The sequence below is a fragment of the Balaenoptera ricei genome, chromosome 9, assembly GCF_028023285.1.
Source record: "Balaenoptera ricei isolate mBalRic1 chromosome 9, mBalRic1.hap2, whole genome shotgun sequence".
Lineage (NCBI taxonomy): Eukaryota > Metazoa > Chordata > Mammalia > Artiodactyla > Balaenopteridae > Balaenoptera > Balaenoptera ricei.
Window position 1 is genome coordinate 28,865,468 of NC_082647.1, and position 20,166 is coordinate 28,885,633.

At 36.8% G+C, this 20,166-nt stretch overlaps 1 protein-coding gene across 12 annotated transcripts in view; it reads left to right on the forward strand.

Annotated features, from left to right (window-relative positions):
• CADPS2 (calcium dependent secretion activator 2) overlaps nucleotides 1–20,166 on the forward strand; it is a 555,896-nt gene that overhangs the window by 476,834 nt on the left and 58,896 nt on the right. For 7 of the 12 annotated variants that reach the window (XM_059933503.1, XM_059933501.1, XM_059933505.1 and 4 more), the window contains 5 exons: nucleotides 5,272–5,413; nucleotides 10,088–10,243; nucleotides 11,626–11,773; nucleotides 12,894–12,908; nucleotides 19,815–19,889. In XM_059933503.1, the coding sequence (XP_059789486.1) occupies nucleotides 5,272–5,413; nucleotides 10,088–10,243; nucleotides 11,626–11,773; nucleotides 12,894–12,908; nucleotides 19,815–19,889 (536 nt within the window). Of the gene's footprint in view, nucleotides 1–5,271; nucleotides 5,414–5,538; nucleotides 5,659–10,087; nucleotides 10,244–11,625; nucleotides 11,774–12,893; nucleotides 12,909–16,025; nucleotides 16,110–19,814; nucleotides 19,890–20,166 lie in introns of those variants that run through there. The other 5 variants (XM_059933499.1, XM_059933502.1, XM_059933509.1 and 2 more) reach the window with 4 other exon arrangements.

A 20,166-nucleotide genomic window follows, 5' to 3' on the forward strand; every position in this document is an offset into this window, starting at 1 on the left:
ATGGCTGGACCACAGGAAGTAGGGGGGTCAGGCAAACGAAATGAGCCAGAGAGGTCATATTAAGACACCTCATAGGGACTTCCCTGGTGGTCCAGTGGTAAAGAATCCACCTTACGATGCAGGGGACATGGGTTTGATCCCTGGTCAGGGAACTAAGATCCCACATGCTACGGGGCAACTAAGCCCGCAAGCCACAACTACTGAGCTCGCGCGCCTCAGCCAGAGCCTGCGTGCTGCAAACTACAGAGCCCACACGCTCTGGAACCCACACGCCACAACTACAGAGCCCACGCGCCCTGGAGCCTGTGCGCCACAACTAGAGAAGAGAAAACCTGCACGCCGCAACGAAAGATCCTGCATGCCTCAATGAAGATCCCGTATGCCGCAACTGACCTGACACAGCCAAAAATAAATAAATAAATAAATAATAAATCTTTAAAAAAAAAAAAAAAAGACATCTCATAGATGGCTTTCATTCCATGCTAAGGCTTTTGAAGTTTTTCTTGAGGCTCCATTAAAGAATTATAATCTTTAGGAGGTACATTATTTGTTTTACATTTTAGCAAGACCCTCTGCTTGAGATTTTAAGAAGATGAATGGGCAGAAGGAAAATTAGGAGCCTAAGACCAGTTAGGAGATTATTGCATTAGCCAAGGCAGGAGACGAGAAGGCTGGAACTAGGACAACAGCAGTGGTGATGAAGAGAGGGATGAGAAGTGTTAGAAAGATAATAAGGATATAAAATATGCAGGTTTTGACTACTGATTGGAGGTAGGAAGTGAAGGAAAGACCTCTGGCACAACTTCCAGGTTGCTGGTATAATGATCAGGTGGACAATCCCTATTTTCACTCCTAGGATGAGAATAGGAGAAGAGAAGTAGGCTTATTTAACAAGATAATGAATTCGGTGCTTATCAAGGATATCAAAAAAGAGAGCTCTTGCTAGAAATACATTTGAGTCAACTGCTACTTAGTCTTAGAATCATTATAACATTTAATAATAACTGAGTGTGATTCTCCTTATGTGCTTCTTCATCTTAAGAAAGTAAGTACGGCTTAATAGCCAACATACCTAATCTCTAAATGTATAATAAAGTAGCATTTGAACTGCTCAGGTAGAATGCTCATTTGCAGGGGTAATGATTTGTTAACATTAGCATGTGTTTTGGCTTTGGTGTACTTAAAAATAATGACAGTATTTAACAGTACCTATCAAGATGCAGAGCCTAAGGTTCTTTATACTTTTTATTAGTAAGCCGTATAAATTAAGGCTTAGGCACACAGTCTAGCTGTATAGCAATGTAAAATTATCCAGCTTTCAATGCGTATTATAAGCACATTGAATATTTTCACAGTGTTCGCTTTTTTATTGAAATATAGTTGATGTATAATATTATATAAGTTACAGGTGTACAATATAGTGATTCACAATTTGTAAAGGTTATACTCCATTTATAGTTATTGTAAAATATTGGCTATATTCCTTGTGTTGTACAGTATATCCTTGGAGCTTATTTTATACCTAATAGTTTATACCCCTTAGTCCCCTTCTCCCTTCCCACTGGCTCTTTTTTGTTTTATTCACTGGTTTATTATATTTTTTATATTCCACATATAAGTGATATTATACAGTATTTGTCTTTCTCTGTCTGACTTATCTCCCTTAGCATAATGCCTTCCAAGTCCATCCATGTTACTGCAGATGGTAAAATTTCTTTTCTTTCTTTTTTTAATGGCTGAGTAGTATTCCATTGTATACGTATACCACATCTTCTTTCTCCATTCATCTGTTGATGGACACTTAGGTTGCTTCCGTATCTTGGCAATTGTAAATAATGCTGCTATGAACATTGGGGTGCATGTATCTTTTTGAATTAGTGTTCTTGTTTTTTTGGATGTATACACAGGAGTGAAATTGCTGAAAGACCCCAAATATCCAAAATAATCTTGAGAAAGAGCAGAGCTGGAGGAATCATGTTCCCTGAGTTTAGTTTACTTTTCAGTTCATTGAATAGAATCGTTTTGGTAACCTTTTCACTTTTTCATGTTGTAACTGAGTTTTTAAAAATTCTAATTCCAAAAACATATAATTCATCTAAGATATGGTGTAGTGTGTTTGTCATTTGCAAGACTTTTTTTTTTTTTAATCTAGAAGAGTTTGCTACATTTCTACATCTTAAAAGTCTACGTCTTAAAAGTTGCTAATGTGATGATGGTAGGTGGAACAGATGTATGAATGAATAGATAGACAGATAATAGCTTACAGTAACTAAAATTGAAGGAGGATAGTATTATAATCTATGGAAGTTAAGAGGGGGCTCTGGTATCAAATCCTTGTTCTACTGTCTAATGACTAAATGACTTGGCCAAGTGTCCTAACTTATCTGTGCCTCAATTTCCTTGTTGATAAGATTGAAAAAAATAATAGTGCTTCCCTCACAGGGTTTTTCTGATGATTAAATGCGAATGCATATAAAGGACTTAGTACAATGTTTGACACTCCAAAAATGCTCATGATGAGGAGGAGGAGATGGAGGAAGGTTCTGAAGTAGAGATCCAATAAATTCAGTTTGGGTACCACAATGATTTAGATGAGTAAAAGTACTTCATCCTTAATGTTTAGTATCCCTATTTAAGTGACATTTGGTAAAAGGAACTGAATTACATGATCTGTAGTACCTTCTAGCTTTATGACTGAATCTCTAGGAATAAATAAAGCTCCTTTCGTGCTAATGAAAACATCATTAAGATAATATTAGTCTCCTCAATAAGACATTTATCCTTAAATATGATTATCATTCTCACTTTAATGGGAAATCTTTTAGCATATAGATAAGCCAGAAAAGATTATTTTACTACAAAAAAATGCTAAAATATATCAGAGATAGAAAAAAAAAGTATTGTATTTCCTTCCGTACTTAGAATAACTCCCTACTCCACTTTCATGTGTCTGTAGTTTTCCAGCCTCTGACAAATTTTAGAACCACTAAATTAAAGTAATATATAGTGAGCATTTTCATATTCGTGCCACCATGATGAGTGTCACATTCTTTGCCCAAGTTTTAAAACACTATTTAGGTTTTGAGGAAGATTATGTGGAAATTGGCATACTTAGCTGAATATTTTATGAAGACAGTACTATTAAAGTGTGCTGGTAATTAAATTTAGTAACTATGAGCATATACAGCTATTCAAATCCATAGAAGTGTTGAGATATAATTGACATATAATATTGTGTAAGTTCAAGGTGTGCACTGTAGTGATTTGATATACTTACATATATCAAAGTTTAATGCAATAAGGTTAGTTGACAGATCCTTCACATGCCTACAATTATTTTTGGGGGGCAGTGGTAAGAACATTTGAGATCTAATCTCTTGACCATGTTCAAGTATGTAGTATGCTATTGTTAACCATATTCATCATGCTGGGAAAAAGGAAAAGTGAATGGGATTACTGAGAGGCTTTTCCCCATCTCCCACCTCGGCCGTTCTCATCCAGGCCACCACCACCACCACCACCATCATCATCATCATCTTTTAGCCGGTCTGTTGCAGAAAAGAACTGAGTACTACCCTCCTTCTCTGCTTTCACCCTTCACCACGTACTCTATTTCCACACAGTAGCCAGAGAGACCATATCAAGTCACTCCTCTCTTAGTAATAATAAAAATAATAATGTGTCCCATTGCCCCAGTAAAATCCATCCTTTTCACAATGTCCTACCATCTAGACATCACCTTGGACTATTCTTCCCCCTCCCTCACTCAACTTCTGCCACATTGGCTTTCTCGTTTTTCTAGAAACACACCAACTCATTCCTTTCTTAAAACGTTGGTGCTAGCCGTCCCCTATGCCTGGAAACCTTCCCTCTAAATCTTCCACAGAGGACTCCCCTATCATTTCGGCTCAATTAAAATACCATCTCTTAAGAAATACCTTTCCTAACCACAGACTATATTTTTAAATGAACACGTTTTCACTTTGAAGGTTATTAGAAGAAATCACAACTGGGTTTAGGATGTTCGCTTGAGAAATATGTACCATCATCTAAAAAATTACGAATTCTTTGTTGACAATTACTTAGCATTACTTAGTATTTTCCTAAAGATTCTCTATCCTTTCATGGTGCAACTTAGACACATACTGTGTTAGTTCGGGCTACAACAATAGAATACCATAGACTGTGTGGCTTATAAATAACAGAAATTTATTTCTTAGAGTTCTGGAGGCTGGGAAGTCTAAGATCAAAGCACTAGCAGATTCAGTGTCTGGGGAGAGCTAGATTTCCTGGGTCACAGACAACCGTCTTCTCACTGTATCTTCACAGGGTGAAAGGGTCAAGGGAATGTCTCTGGGGTCTCTTTGATAAGGATCCTAATCCTGTTCTTGAGGGCTCTGCCCTAGACTTGATCACCTCCCAAAGATCCCATCTCCTAATACCATCATACTGGGAGTTAGGATTTCAACATATGAATTTGGGAGAGACACATTCAGTCTACAGCACTGACCTGTGTTCTAATAAAACTATGACCTGTGCATAGAAAGCAGCCATCTTTTAGTGGAGGTAAGTGCATCTTGTCCAGCAGTGCTGTCCTAGTAGTGCAAATTCTTAGACTTCTGCAACGGCTTCAGCTTGGATGTCCTATATCACAATTCAGTGAAGACTAATGGGCAACTAAAAAATGCATGCGATATGCTGACTTTTTAAATACCCATGTGAAAAAGTAAATGCCTAAGAAGAAAATCCACAAATAACTAAAAAGTTCATGAAGCAGAATAGACATTCCCAAGGCCACAGTCACCCTCCTGCTGAATTAAACTAGTGTATCTCTTAGAAGCAATCAAACTTATCTCTTAGAATTGAACAGGTTTAGCTCTTCTGTGATACACAGCGTACCACAGGTATTCTAACTCTGTTTAATTGCTGTATTTACACGTGTCAAGACCTTCAGAGGATTCGGCAGCTCCCTTGAATCTCCAGCAAGTGGTCAAATGCCTCGTGTGCTAAATCTCTTAGAAAATAAAACCATACCACCTGGCAGGAACATTTTATAGAGATATAATCTATCTGTGGTTTTGACAGCCATATATAGGAGGTCAATTGTAATTCTTGATCAATTTTCATGGCACGATATCCAATATGAGGAGCCAGACCTCTGTATTTTATTGGTTCTGTGTCAGAGTCTTGCCAGAAAAGTTTTTCGTCCATATTTTCCAAATGCCTGATATTATCCCTCTGACAAACACTGTTTCTGCTTGACTATTTCAGCACTTCTATGTAATGGAAAATTTCATAAACACTTGCAAGAAATCTTTGTGCCCTTGGTTGTCCGCTACGTGGATCTCATGGAGTCCTCCATCGCCCAGTCAATTCACAGAGGTTTTGAGCAAGAGACATGGCAGCCTGTCAAGTAGGTATCTTGCCTAGTGTCCACAGAGCCCCTGTCTCTTCTGTCCTGACCTTATGACTTTACACGTGGCCATCTGTAGTTATTGCTTATGGTGGTCCCTTCCCACGTTGTTTGTTTCTTTACAGGAATATCGCCAACAGTCTTCCCAATGTAGCTCTTCCAAAAGTTCCAAGTCTGCCTCTTAATCTTCCACAGATTCCTAGCTTTTCTACTCCTTCGTGGATGGCTTCTTTATATGAGTCCACGTGTGTATCCCTCACTTATTTCCTGGTGGTGTGTTAGCTGGTGCATGGCCTGGGCTGTATTCTGTGCAGATGTGTTTAGATTGCATGGCATTTATCATCATTGGTTGAGGAATACTATGTTTGGTTTTATTTGTTTTGAGTTTTTGAAGCTATTAAGCTAAGCTTAGCATATCAATGATAAATAATATAGATTTTTTTAAAAACTCACTGGTTTGATGTCATTCATATGTAATCTGTGGGACAAGGGTCATTTTGTGACCCAGGTTGTAGACTCTAGTCTAAGTGGTATGACCAGAGTTCTCCATATTCAGACAAGCAGTGTGGGTAACGGTAGGTATGTATGTCCAGAATCCTTAGTTGGCTCCAGCTTTGTTACTGCCACTTGATTTATCTTGTATATGTAGAAAAACCTTTGTAAGAACAGTTTCAAGAACATAATCTTTTTCTGCTTTAATCTTAGTCTCACCTTTAAAGAAACAATAATGCAGGTCGCAGAGAACGGGTTGTCCTTTGTTTCTCAGTACCAACAAGTTCTTCTTTTGTCCTTTCATATATCATTTGATGCACCTTGTTATTTTTAAGTAATCTTTATATCATTACAAACCATATTTATTAACTCCACATTGTGATGAGCCTACCTATTGCAGATTCAGTAACCGAGAGTCATTCAAGTGAAAAGGACATGGGCTTTGAAATCGATCAGCCCCACATTTAGATCCTAGCTTATTCATCGTTAAGTCTTCCTTTGCCTCAGTTTCCTTAACTCTAAAATGGTTATGACACCTAACTTAAAGACGTTTTTTGTGAGGATTTTTTAAAAAACTGTGAAATGTGCCTGGCACAGCGTAGGGTCTCGATAGGTGATAACCACTCCTATTCTACATTATGATTGTTATTACTATAATTATTATTACATTATCCTCAGTCATCATTATTACTCATAACTGTATGGTTTTCAAAAGTATGAGCCTCACAGCAATCAGATGAACTCAATAACAGCCCATGCTTTGCACAAGGTCTCTCATGAAGTCAGCTAGAAAGAATAATAATTATAAGAAGAAAATTACCTACCATTTATAGAGAATTTGTTGTATAAAGTGCCAAATTCTTTATCTCGGTTAAGCTTTGTAACAACCCTGTGAGGTAAATGTCACTTTCCGTATTTTACAGTTAAGGAAACTAAGTCACAAAGAAGTCAAAAGGCAAAACTTACCAGTGTCTCACAGTAAGCAAATGACAAAGACAAGATTTGAACCCAGGTTTGCTTGACTCCAAAGCTCTCACTCCGATTATTAATATATTTTGCTTCAAGAGAATATACTGTTTAAAAACTTGTCCAACATCCAAAACCTATCCCATCACCACGTGTCAAATCTATTCCCAGTCTCATCTGCATGTAATCAAAAAAAAGAGAGAAACAAAGACCAAGGAAGAGAATGATAACTTGCAAAATAGTTTGGCAGTTTTTCTCCAAATTAAACATCAACACTATACTCATAATAATTATTAAGATATTAGGTTACATGTGAATCTTTTTCTTAGAAGCAAATGGTTTGGGCTTTACAAGTGGTGTCTGTGTGTCCTCAGTTATCTAGGAAGTGTAGTGAACCTTTCTAAGTTTATGATTTTTTTTGTACTTCTTTACATGGTTTTCTAATTTAACTCCTCTTCTTCCTCATTTCCCATCTGTTTAACATCCTTGATTTTAATGAAGAACAGTATTTTGGGCACTGCCTTGTGAAATTTAGTGGGGTTTTTTTTGTAATTACTCTATTAGCTTTGAGATATATGTGAGCCCTAAATCTCATTATTAGGAGCCCCTTTTTAAAAATAACCTGTCTCAGGACAGGAATGTCCTGTCTTTATAAAAAATTGTGACTTTGTAAATAAAGTGCTTCTACTTTCATCATTCTGGGCAAATAAAAAAATATGTTTTACAAGTTAGTTACCATTATCTTTACCTGCGAAGGTTATCAACACTAGGCTTTGTGTCAGGGTGGCCAGAATTACTGATAATGTTCTGATGTCATTGCAAAGTTTTTTTTAACTTTTCTTATAAAGCATTAAATAGCAAGAAAAAAATCCCATTTCACATATATAAGGAGTTAAAAATACAACTACTGATAAAGTAAAGAGAAATAATACTAAACTATCCATGAGTCTGAAGATACATCTCTACATACTAATGTATAAATCACCTTAAGAGGTGCTCCTCCAAATCTCTTGCTGTATATAAAATCTTCATTCTGGGTTTTTTTCACTCTAGAAGTGAATGCCAGTCAGGTGAGTTTACTGCTGGCATTATGAGAAAATTATCTCAGACTCCATTTTTCACATTTGAATTCTTTAATCTGTTACTAATACTTTTAGGGATAGGTCACTGATTAGAAATAATCTTAAAATGAAAAAGCTCTGAATAAATTGCAGGTTATACATGCCAGCTTGAGAGAAAACCTATTTACATTTTTTCATCTATTTAATTATAACAAACTCTTGTTATCTTAATTACATTCCCAATTAAGCACATGTATCATTCAGAATCTTACCATAACATCAAAGAACAGAAAAAACATATATCCATATTCTCTATAAAGATCTAATTGTCACATATGATGAGAAAGTCCATTTTTAATAGAATTCTACCTTTACTATTTGGGGGTTTGTTTTAATGGTGGCTTTTGTTGCTGTTGTTTTGTTGTAAAAAATTATAAGAAGTAGATTTGCTTCTTTGACAATTATATTCAATTACTCTTAAAACATAGTTCCTCTATCTACTAAATTGTACACTACAGATGTACAGGAGGATTTTGCTTCAGGATTTTTTTCTCTTACTTTTTATTATATAAATGGCAAAATGGAGAATTGACTATAGTGTTTTCTCAAACATTTTTTACAGCAATGTCAGCATGGTATGTCTGGTTCTTTTGTTTAATGATACATTTGGGGCACTGAATATTAAGGTTTGGAGATATTAAACGAGGGAAGTGCTATGGGTAATGTTCACTGCTTTGCTGTGATCATTCCCTTGAGAATTTAACTCTGAGGACATTTTGGCTAGACGAGGAGATCATGAGGAATTACTGGCAAAACGGGAGGAGGAAAGCACAGTAGATTGGTGATGGAGCGAAGATGCTGGGCGCTGCGGGGCAGAAATAAGCTTTTAATTAGCCAGAGCAGGAGGTGATTGTTTTTATGCTGGCTAATTAAGATATATTTAGCTAAACAATGTGGTTATTTAAGAGAATTTTCTTTTTTATAAAATTTTTCCACCATGCCCTTGTGATAAGTTAGTTTATTTCATTTTAATATTTTTCTTTTACAAACCTAAAATATAAATTTTAGGTTAGTATATGTTAAAACGTTGGAAAGCTAAGCAGAAATGAGTCATACAGCAGCTTTTGTTTTTTTCTTCTTCTTTTGTTCTCTTTTACAATTAAGTTTCAGTATACATAGGAATATTTTATTTTCAAATCATCTATTTTCCTATTGGGCTGTATACTTGCTTAATGAAAAGTAATAATATTATCCTTTACTCAAATATGATATACTCTGACACAAATTACCTTCTCGCATGGTGTGAAAATATGGTCCCTAGAGTAACGTTACCATAGTAGTGAATGCATAACAGACCTCGGCTCCATGGTGAGATAGATGGAAGGACCTGAAATACATGACGGTGCTCCCACTTGAGAGCACCTTGAATATCTTTTCTCTGTTAGACCGTACCTGGTACTAAGTTAGGTTTGATTATGAACGGGAAAAGGCACAAAGCATTTCAAAGTAAAAGTAAGATTTGCTTCCCTACCCAACCTCTTACTTCATTCCCAGTACCTGTTTCACCTTTACCTGTAACTGAGAAATTTAAGGCCCTGAAGGCTACATACCTATAGATACACAGAAGCCATCATGATGACAGAGACGCATATGCATGAGTTAAATAAAGCTGCTAGTTGCTGTCATATGAATTTTCTTGCATAAAACATACTTTTCTGAATTTCTAGGGGGAAAGGTGTATTTTATCTTTATCCTAGAGATTGGTAAAGAACAATTTAACATGTTTGTTCCTATGTATATAATTTGATTTCCTTAGTAAAGAATCATTATTCATTTTACCCCTTTTTAATGAAACCCTACTACTATATTTCTATTTTGTTCTCCTTGCCTTGCCTTATTCATTAAGAAGTGAAAGGGGAAAATTCGAAGGTTGAACAAAGAAAATATTGATCACTAGGGGTCTTACATAGTATTTTTTCACTGATGGCAAGTGATACAGAAAAGAAGAAACAATGTATTGATGGCAAGTGATACAGAAAAGAAGAAACAATGTATTGATGGCAAGTGATACAGAAAAGAGGAAACAATGTATTGGTGACCCACGCAGCTAACAGTGGAAGTTCACAATGTTCTTCATTTTTCCTTTTTCTTCTAGCAATGGCTCAGCAACATCAGAAGACCTTTTTTGGAAACTTGACGCACTGCAAATGTTTGTGTTTGATCTTCACTGGCCAGAACAAGAATTTGCCCATCACTTAGAGCAAAGACTTAAACTAATGGCCAGTGATATGATAGAGGCCTGTGTCAAAAGGTAGACATGTATTTTCAAGTTGCTGCTTACTCTGCCAACTCCCAAAATACCACTTTTCACCAAGTATCTGCTGTATAATTGTCACAAGGAAGGTTTCAACATGTACCACTTTTCCAAAATTTCAAGGACATTAGGTCCTTTGACCTGAATTCTGGGGACCCATGTAATTGATAAAATTGGCCTGCTACTTTTTCTCGGGTCTCCTAACCATTACCCTCATCAGTAGCACCCATACCGTATTAATCCTTTCTGTTGTACTTATTATCTCTCTGGGAATACTGTGCTTTAAATTCGCAAAGCAATACTTCCTGAGACATGTGGAGGAGATCTGTTAAGTACTTTATGCATTACTTACTGTGTCTGTGTGCTGTGAAATGACATGGCAAACTCCGTGGACGATCATTGCCATCAATTGTTCTGTCTTTCTGGTATTCTCTATCCACATCGGATGAGTTCCAAGTATCTATTTACATTCTTTCAGAACTTAACCAGAAATAAGTTATGAGGCTTTGGATTCTTCCACATGTGCTTTCCTTTTCTTTAACACTTTTTACAAAATCAGCATTGCATCCTAATTAGCATTGTTTTCCCCATTGCCCTTGTTCACAATATGTGCGAGAACAGTGAGGGCAGCATACGGGAATAACAACTTCCGGTTGGAGCAATTGAATAATCCTGAATTCTTTAAAGCGAGAAAAATCCTGTCTTTAGAATAATGTTTAATGGCTGTATAAAGCAAGGCCATGAATTAGATTATTTAATGTTTAAAAAAAATCATGTTCGTCATCTGTGATTCTGATGTATCAAATCTATGGATATTCTTTGGATACTTCAGCAAAACCATTTCCAGACTACCTGTTATGCAGTTTCTTTAAAAAACCTAAATGCAACTTCAGGTATTTGAAAGAGAAACTAAATGACATAAAAGAATTACACATTCTCCATTGCACACTGATTATGGTGTTTTAGTGTTTTCTAGACTTGTCCTTTTTTTGATGTGGTAAACACTCACACGGAAGATTTGTTCTGCTTTAACATAGAGAAGCAGGTGATTTTTCTACTTGGATATTCATTCAGACAGTTAAGCGCAACTATGAAGTTTTTCCATTAAAAGTACACACTAGATGTAACAAATAGCTTCATCTGGGTAGAAATATTGTCTGAGCAACTGCAAAAGCTATGTTTAATATAAAATACCACAGTCTGATCTTTCATACAAGACACCTGAAAAGAAGAGCATCCTACCTCCTAGCTCCCAGGCAATGCCACACCCCATATTTGCATGTTTTAAATTAGCATCTTGTAGTTTTGATTTCACTTTTACAAAACAGGTGGGACATATGTCAGAATTTTTTACTCTAAATTCTTGTTTTAATGAATAGAACAAGAACTGCATTCGAACTCAAGCTGCAAAAGGCAAGCAAAACAACTGACTTGCGCATCCCAGCCTCTGTGTGTACAATGTTTAATGTATTAGTTGATGCCAAAAAGCAAAGCACCAAACTCTGTGCCCTGGATGGAGGACAGGAGGTAAGTGGACTGAATGTCCCGTGTGGAAATGCAGCACTGGGTGCCCTGGTGGAGGAGGATGCTGTTTCCAGAAGTCTCTCACTTGACTAGATTAAAAAGACCAAGTTCCCCCATACAAGTGTTTGATCTTTTTTTAAATTTATTTATTTTTTATTTAATTTATTTTTTTGGCTGCATTGGGTTTTCGTTGCTGCGCGCGGGCTTTCTCTAGTTGCGGCGAGCAGAGACTACTCTTCATTGTGGTGCATGGGCTTCCCATTGTGGTGGCTTCTCCTGCTGCGGAGCACGGGCTCTAGGCACGTGGGCTTCAGTAGTTGTGGCACGTGGGCTCAGTAGTTGTGGCACATGGGCTCAGTAGTTGTGGCTCACGGGCTCAGTAGTTGTGGCTCGCGGGCTCTAGAGTGCAGGCTCAGCAGCTGTGGCACACGGGCTTAGTTGATCCGCGGCATGTGGGATCTTCCTGGGCCAGGGCTCGAACCCGTGTCCCCTGCATCAGCAGGCAGACTGTTAACCACTGTGCCACCAGGGAAGTCCCTGATCTTTACTATAATAATGGAATGCCCCTTTATCCTTTGCTCTTGTCAATTTCTTCTTTTTAATATAAAGACTGCCCAAAATTTTACAAGTGGCCATTGAATTTCAGATATACCTTTTAACGGCTTAGGTGTTGTGTATTTACATAAACCTTGCTTTTCACAAGCAAATGAGAAAGCTAGAAAGCTACTTACTTTGTTTATACAAATATAGAGTATCCAGAGTTTGCTTACAAAAAAACAGGCCACAGAAAATAGCGCATGAAATATTTTATTTACACAAAAGTTTCCATTTCTTTTCTGTACTTAAGGATTAGGCTTTGCTTTTTTCAATAAATACCCCATTGTTTCAATTTGATTTCTATGTTGTTTGATTCTATACTCAGAAATACAGTTTATTTTACCCCATGATTTATTTTTGTTGAGAGTGGTGACTGGGTGAAATGGATCTCTTTTTCTTAGATTATCTGTTTAAGTTGACGTTTTATTGCATCTTTTCCCATGGTAATTACTTTTTCATCATTTCTTTATTTTTCCCTTATGTTCTCCTTCATCGTCTTTTCTTTTCCCCCCATGGCATGATCCAGTTTGGTAGTCAGTGGGTAAGTTTCTTTTTTTTAAAAAAAGCACATTTTCATTATTATTTTTGTACGTGTACATTTTTTATTTTCATCTTTTCAAATTAAAATAATATAATTAATTCCACTTTCAGGTTTTTGGTTTCTGTGTATAACACTACATAGCAATACCCAATGACTCAGTAAAACACATGTAGATACTTATACCTTAAATAGTGTCAAGGGGAATGTCTCTTCCCTGTTAAGCTGCAGAATCAACAAACTACTTTTAAACTTTTAAAGATAAGATTATTTAAAACCAAATGAATTCACCCTCCTTTAAATTCTAAATAAATTCAGAAGCAGAGTGTTTGTTAACATTTTCAAGATGCATATATCTGTAGTATATACTTTCATTAATACTAGAAGAATTTAGAGTTTGGGGCTTTAGATGACATATAGCATATATGAGGGTAACCTCTAAATTTGAGGGCCAGGAGGCAACTCTTAAGGTCACTTCATACAGAAGAACCCAGATGTGGATTTCAGTGAGGGACATGCCCACCATGATAACAGCCTTTCCTCCCACTCATGGTGTGGGATGTAACCATCATCAGAGGCAGGGAAGAGGCAGGCCTGTGTCAGGAGCCTTCTTCCTCCCTGACACGAGGTTTTCTTGAGGTAGTACCCAGAACCTCAGGAGGAACACAGTTTGAAAACCTTTTAGAAATAAACAAATGAGACCTAATGAAACTTAAAAGCTTTTGCACAGCAAAGGAAACCATAAACAAGATGAAAAGACAACCCTCAGTATGGGAGAAAATATTTGCAAATGAAGCAACTGACAAAGGATTACTCTCCAAAATATACAAACAGCTCATGCAGCTCAATATCTAAAAAACAAACAACCCAATCAAAATATGGGCAGAAGACCTAAATAGACATTTCTCCAAAGAAGACATACAGATTGCCAACAAACATATGAAAAAATGCTCAACATCACTAGTCATTAGAGAAATGCAAATCAAAACTACAATGAGGTATCACCTCACACCAGTCAGAATGGCCATCATCAAAAAATCTACAAACAATAAATGCTGGAGAGGGTGTGGAGAAAAGGGAACCCTCTTGCACTGTTGGTGGGAATGTAAATTGATACAGCCACTATGGAGAACAGTATGGAGGTTCCTTAAAAAACTAAAAATAGAACTACCATATGACCCAGCAATCCCACTACTGGGCATATACCCTGAGAAAACCATAATTCAAAAAGAGTCATGTACCCCAGTGTTCATTGCAGCACTGTTTACAGTAGCCAGGACATGGAAGCAACCTAAATGTCCATCAACAGAGGAATGGATAAAGAAGATGTGGTACATATATACAATGGAATATTACTCAGCCATAAAAAGGAACAAAATTGGGTCATTTGTAGAGACATGGATGGACCTAGAGACAGTCATACAGAGTGAAGTAAGTCAGAAAGAGAAAAACAAATATCATATATTAACACATCTATGTGGAATCTGAAAAAATGGTTATAGACAATCTTATTTACAAAGCAGAAATAGAGACACAGACGTAGGGAACAAACGTATGGATACCAAGGGGGAAGCAGGGGGTAGTGGTGGTGGGATGAATTGGGAGATTGGGATTGATGTATATACACTATTGATACTATGTATAAAATAGGTAACTAATGACCTAAATGAGAAGGAAAATAGATAACTAATGACTTAAATGAGAAGGAAATCCAAAAAAGCGGGGATGTATGTATACATATAGCTGATGCACTTTGCTATACAGTATAAACTGACACAGTATTGTAAAGCAGCTATACTCCAATAAAAATTTTAAAAAAAATCCTTCTCCAGAAGGATTCACGGATTATGGATTTCTCACTGATTTTTAATGCACCCAAAGTTCATTGTTCTGTAGTGTTCAGGTATTCAGTGAACACAAGTTGCTGAACCACTTTGTTTCTTGATCAAACCAGTCATCTTTAAAAAAAAAAAAAAAAAAGAACTATATCTTAATCATGTTCTTATCAAAAAATTACATCTAATGAGACAATAAAATCTAAAATTTTCAAAAAAAAGAAAACCCTTTATACCTACAGGATTGACTAAATAAATAAATAAATATTTTTTAATAGGTCAAATGCTTTTGTGCTCTACAAATATGTTAAATCTTACACATCTTACAGTTGACACCTGGGAATCAAATTGAGAACCAATTCTTCACTGGGCTAACAATTCTCATCCAAGCAGAAAGGTTTAAGTAACTGCTAAGAGTATGAGAAGGCCCACTATTTGTGAATTTCATACTTTTTAACCCAGAGATAAACATTAGCTATTTGGCCATAACTTGTGTGTGTGTACACATCTTGCATTCTTTGAGCAATTCAGGGGGAAAAGATGTGTTTCTAATACCACAGCATACAACCATACAGACACATTAAGTAGCTGATATGTGTTATAGAGTGTTCAGTAATTATTCTCTGATCTCTTATGATGTGATTTATTATCTCTAATTACCTGAATGAGTAGGCAGCTGGCTTGGCTATCAATGGCTCATAACCACCTTCTCTTGGTTTTCTATAGCCAGATGTAAGCCTTTGATTGTCTGCTTGGGAATATTGCCTTAGGTCTCTTTATACACACATCCATTTCTCATCAGGTTGATAGAATCATCTTGCCTCTTCCATTAATACTGAATTTATCCTTTTGTTCTTATTTTTACATACACTGCAGTACCTGATACTGATAGGCACGTAATAAATATTTGTTGAATGAGCAGACTGATTTTTTTTGTCACTGCTTTAAAAATATTACCCCCATTTAAAAAAAAAAAAAATCCTCCTCTGTAAGAAACAACTCACTCTAGGACTCTGAAAGAAAAACAGGCACAAATGACAAAACATTGTTGCATTGTCAAATGATTCTTTACATTAATAGGTGGATGGTTTTGAAGAGTAATCTGCTATTGTGCATTACGTCTGCACCTGTACCTTCTCACCAGAGACGATTAGTTTCCCACAACTTTCACACAATTAATATAGTTCAAAATGTGCAGGTGTAAAACTCATTAGCAACCCTGAAAAGTGGTAAACAAGAATTTCAATGCAAAAGAAGTATTTTATACTTTGCTTTTAATCTCCAGGAAATAATATGCACATAATTGCACAGGCTTTTCCTCCCTGTACGTGTTTGAGACAAGTTTTGGAATTACTGCAAAGTGGTGAATACATTACATACAGAGGTGAGCCAATGGACCCCATTGTATAGCAAGCAACAAATAAAGTTTTTGAAAAAACTAGATTATTACACAATTTGGAACCTTATAAAAATATATACCACACTGGTAAACCTAGCAGATTTTTTTTTTTTTCTAAATTTAAGGGAATTACCTCTCCACAGTCTCTAGTAAATTTGTTATATCATCATTGCTGGGATAAAACCTTCCCAACTCCTTACCCACAGTGAAGCCTCTTCTGGGCTCCTAAATTATGATCCTGTTTTCTTACGTGGCACACAATGATGCAAGCACTCTGGGCCACAGCCCAGAACAGCATTTAATGGAGTGATTAGTGAGTGAATGATCTGGTCTTGTGACAGCTGTGTGTAATGAGTCAGCAGTCTCAGGCCAGGCCCTCAGGGACAGATGTGGGGATCAGAAAACCACCAGTGTTTAGAAATCCTCGTTATCCATTCCTGCAGAAAAGCAGATGACTGCGTGGGCCTTAGGCAGTCATATGCTCTCAGAACCACTGTACCTCATGGTCCATCCATTGAAGATGAAAGCACATTAATGGAGCTACTCAGGGGCCCCTACTTATGTGGGATTTGTTCTCAATTGCAGTAAAATACTTCCGTTGCCAGAACAATCCAATACAACAGAAGGACCAAAATCTTTTAAGAATGCTGGATTGCACTGGCATTTGATTAGTCTTCGTTTCTTGCGTGTTTCCTCATGAGAACAGTCAGGTGAAATGAGAATATTTACCCACATATAGGGGGGCAAGGATTTCAGACCTGTACCTGATCTGAATTCCCTGGGCTCCATGAAGTAAAAATTCCTCAACGGTCATCTTAATCTAAGTTCGGAGTCATCTACTGGAGAAGCAAGGCACCAACGGTTTACTTTTGAGGGCAGATGTGGGGAGAATTAGTCTAAGAATGGTCTGGAAATTACCAAAACCCTGGTCTGTAGAATCATTGATCCAACTTGAAATATCCTGTTAGGAATTTTATTTATAGGCTTTTATGGTTGCCGAGAAAAAGTTTGCAAGTTTTCAACAAAAATTTGGTCTGCTAATCTAAATGAAAAACCTATCAATTTTAGCTTAGGAAATGTAAATGTCTCCAGATAAATCCTGTTCTTACCTGTTTTGATGTCTTTGTATGTGTTTGTATTTGTCTTTGGAAGCTATCTGGATCTCCTAATGAATAACTTTTTCTAGCTAATTATCTATTATCTATATGTGGCATTTCTGGACTATTCTCTTTGCAGAATATGTATGTAAACTATGAATTCTCAGGCCACCTCCCCAGTTCCACCCACAGTGCTCCTAGACCACCTCTACCAACTGTGCAGCTAGAGCAGACTCTGGAAGTTCCCAACAGCTTTCAGATTTAAAATTAGTGTAAGTCAGAGCTAATCAGATAAATTTACAGTAGCAAAATCTCATATTAAAAAGATCTAGCAACCCTTATACTATTTGGGTTTGCCCCCTGGGTAACACATTTAAGATGTACAGTATATTTTCTTTCTTCCTTTTTGACTTTCTCTCTCTCTCTCTCTCTCTCCTTCCCTCCATCTCTGCTTTTGGCTACATTAGATATGAAAGAAAACAGCAGTCAAAAGGTGTGTATTATAGGAGAATTTGATGGCTCCTAGAGTCTGTGGCTTTCCCTGCCTTTCGATAAAAAGGATATAAATGGCCTCTTTAGTGGCTCAACTCTTGACTTTAAGAATTGCCAAAATCGGTCCAATCCAAAAGTTTAACATGCATAAGCTCTACTATTTTATATCCAATAGCCTTCTGATGGCATTTCATTATTTTTGAGTTAAAAATAAAGTTTATGGCAAAGGGAGATAAACATGGAGGAGAAGGCATATTTAAGAAGATGGAACTGTTTGGAGGTTCGGGCGCCTCAAACCCTGAATGTTCTGTAGCCCTTTCCATGTAAGAGGGATGAAAGAAGCTTGAAGCCCATCTCCTGTATCCCTTTCTTATTCTACCCCAAAGAGGAGCCTCAGTCTGCTATTTTAGCTCCTCCTGCTACACAGACACGAATTTGGAGAGAGAAGGATTTGAAAAGAGAGTGTGCACGGAGGGAGAGCTGCTGAGCTCATTTGCATAAGCTCCTCCACTGCCGAGTCATTGGAACAGTTTCGGCTGGTGGGGGCCAGGGGGAGTGATGATTTTGTACCTGTATCTGGGGTGGGGGTGGGGGGGCTTCCTGGACATCTCAGCTACCAGCCAGGTTTTTCAGGCTCTTCCTCTTCTACCTTGCTTTTCTTTGTTTTCTTCCCTTTTCCTTCTCTTCAAGCTGTTCTGAAAGCAAAAGTGTCAGTACTACAGCAGTAGAAGGCCCCCATCTAGGTTTCCGTTCTGTTTGTCCTTTGGGGAGCGCAAATTTGAGGATCAGTAAGGCTTTACGTGAGATGGGCGCTTAGTATTTTGTTTCACTGAGTGGAATACATGCCTAGAAATTTCCTTGTTCATATATGTGTGCTTAATTTTAGACCACTTGTCAACACACGCATGCATACACACACATGCATACACACACACAAGCAGGAAAAGAAAATAATTCACATGCTCCAAAATTAGGCTTCCTTTCTTCATTATTTGTGCAGGTAAATGATGGCTTGTAACTGTCAGAGCCTGTGGGGAGACCTCATTCCTGCGTATTCCAACGCAGACCTAAGTTGATGTTTTGTTCTGTGTGGAAACTTTGAGACATGTTTTCAGAAGAAAAAACAGCTTTCAAAAACTTACATCTTTGGAAACCATTCACCCAGCAGCTGTTAAGTTGGTCTAATGTTTATACTGACCTGAGTACTTTTACTCTATGCATTATGTTAGCTGTTCCAAGAAGCCTTGAACTATCAAGATAGGGTTAGTCTTTACAAGTCACATTCTCTGTGAAGTGTGCCTTCACACGCTGTCAAAGCTCGAAGCTCCTGCTAGCTTAAGAAGGGAACTCTCTAGTATTCTCTAAAGAAAGCAAAAAAAGAGTCTTTCAGGTTTATTTTAAATACATCTTTTTTGCATTTACTTAAAGACGTCTTTTTCAGAGGAAGCAGTAATAAAACTATGGGGAGTGAGTGCCGTTTCATTATACCTTTTATGGCCTATTAATTTCTTACCATCTATCACCTTTGTTGATGAAATTTTAATTTTGCCCTTGCTTGAGCATATTGTAAGAATTGTATAAACTGCGGCTCCCTGTGCTGACAAAAAGGTCCTTTCAGTGTGAACAACTGGGAGCTCATTTTATTTCTAGAGCACATTTAAAATAACTTATGAATGAGAGTTGTCAGACATGAAATGCTGTATTAATTAAATCTTTTTCCAGTCTTTTTGCTTCTCCAGCTAAACCAACCCTTTAGAAAAATACACGGCCACCTTAATTATAGAGGAGAAGACAAAAAGTATCCTTCACATTCCTCCGCCTGAATAAGAATAAGAACTCAATTCATCTATACAATAACCCCATTAGCTGCTTAACTCAACAGAGCACATGGGAAAATTTTCAAACCCCACAATGTAAAAACTGTTGATTGGGTGGATCATTTTCAAGGTTTTGTTCTTCTAATGTGCAAAATGGTCATTTTGTATAAATCTGATATGTCATAACTAGTAGCTTTAAAACATTTATGACTTATGACAAAAGTTTTGTGTCCACATCAACTAATGCATCATTGTCTTTTAATATCTAGCAGCAGTACCATTCGAAAATAGATGATTTGATTGACAACACTGTAAAAGAAATCATTTCACTTCTAGTTTCAAAGGTAAGGTATTTTTTATTTACCTTTTTAAATCAAATTAAATAATTTTCAACTGCGAATTTTTAGAAATATCTGTCTTAGGTTTCTAAATACCTAATTGAGAAATAGCTTTAAAGACAGATGCAAGAAAAGTTCAAATTTTAAGAAAAGTTATGAGCAAATTATGAACACCTGGTCAGTAACTTTTGGTTTTTCATTTATAATTAATTTTGGCTTTTCTTGCAATTGTTGTCCTTCTAAAAATAACTCTATCTTCCAGTAATACCTTATTCTTTCTCAT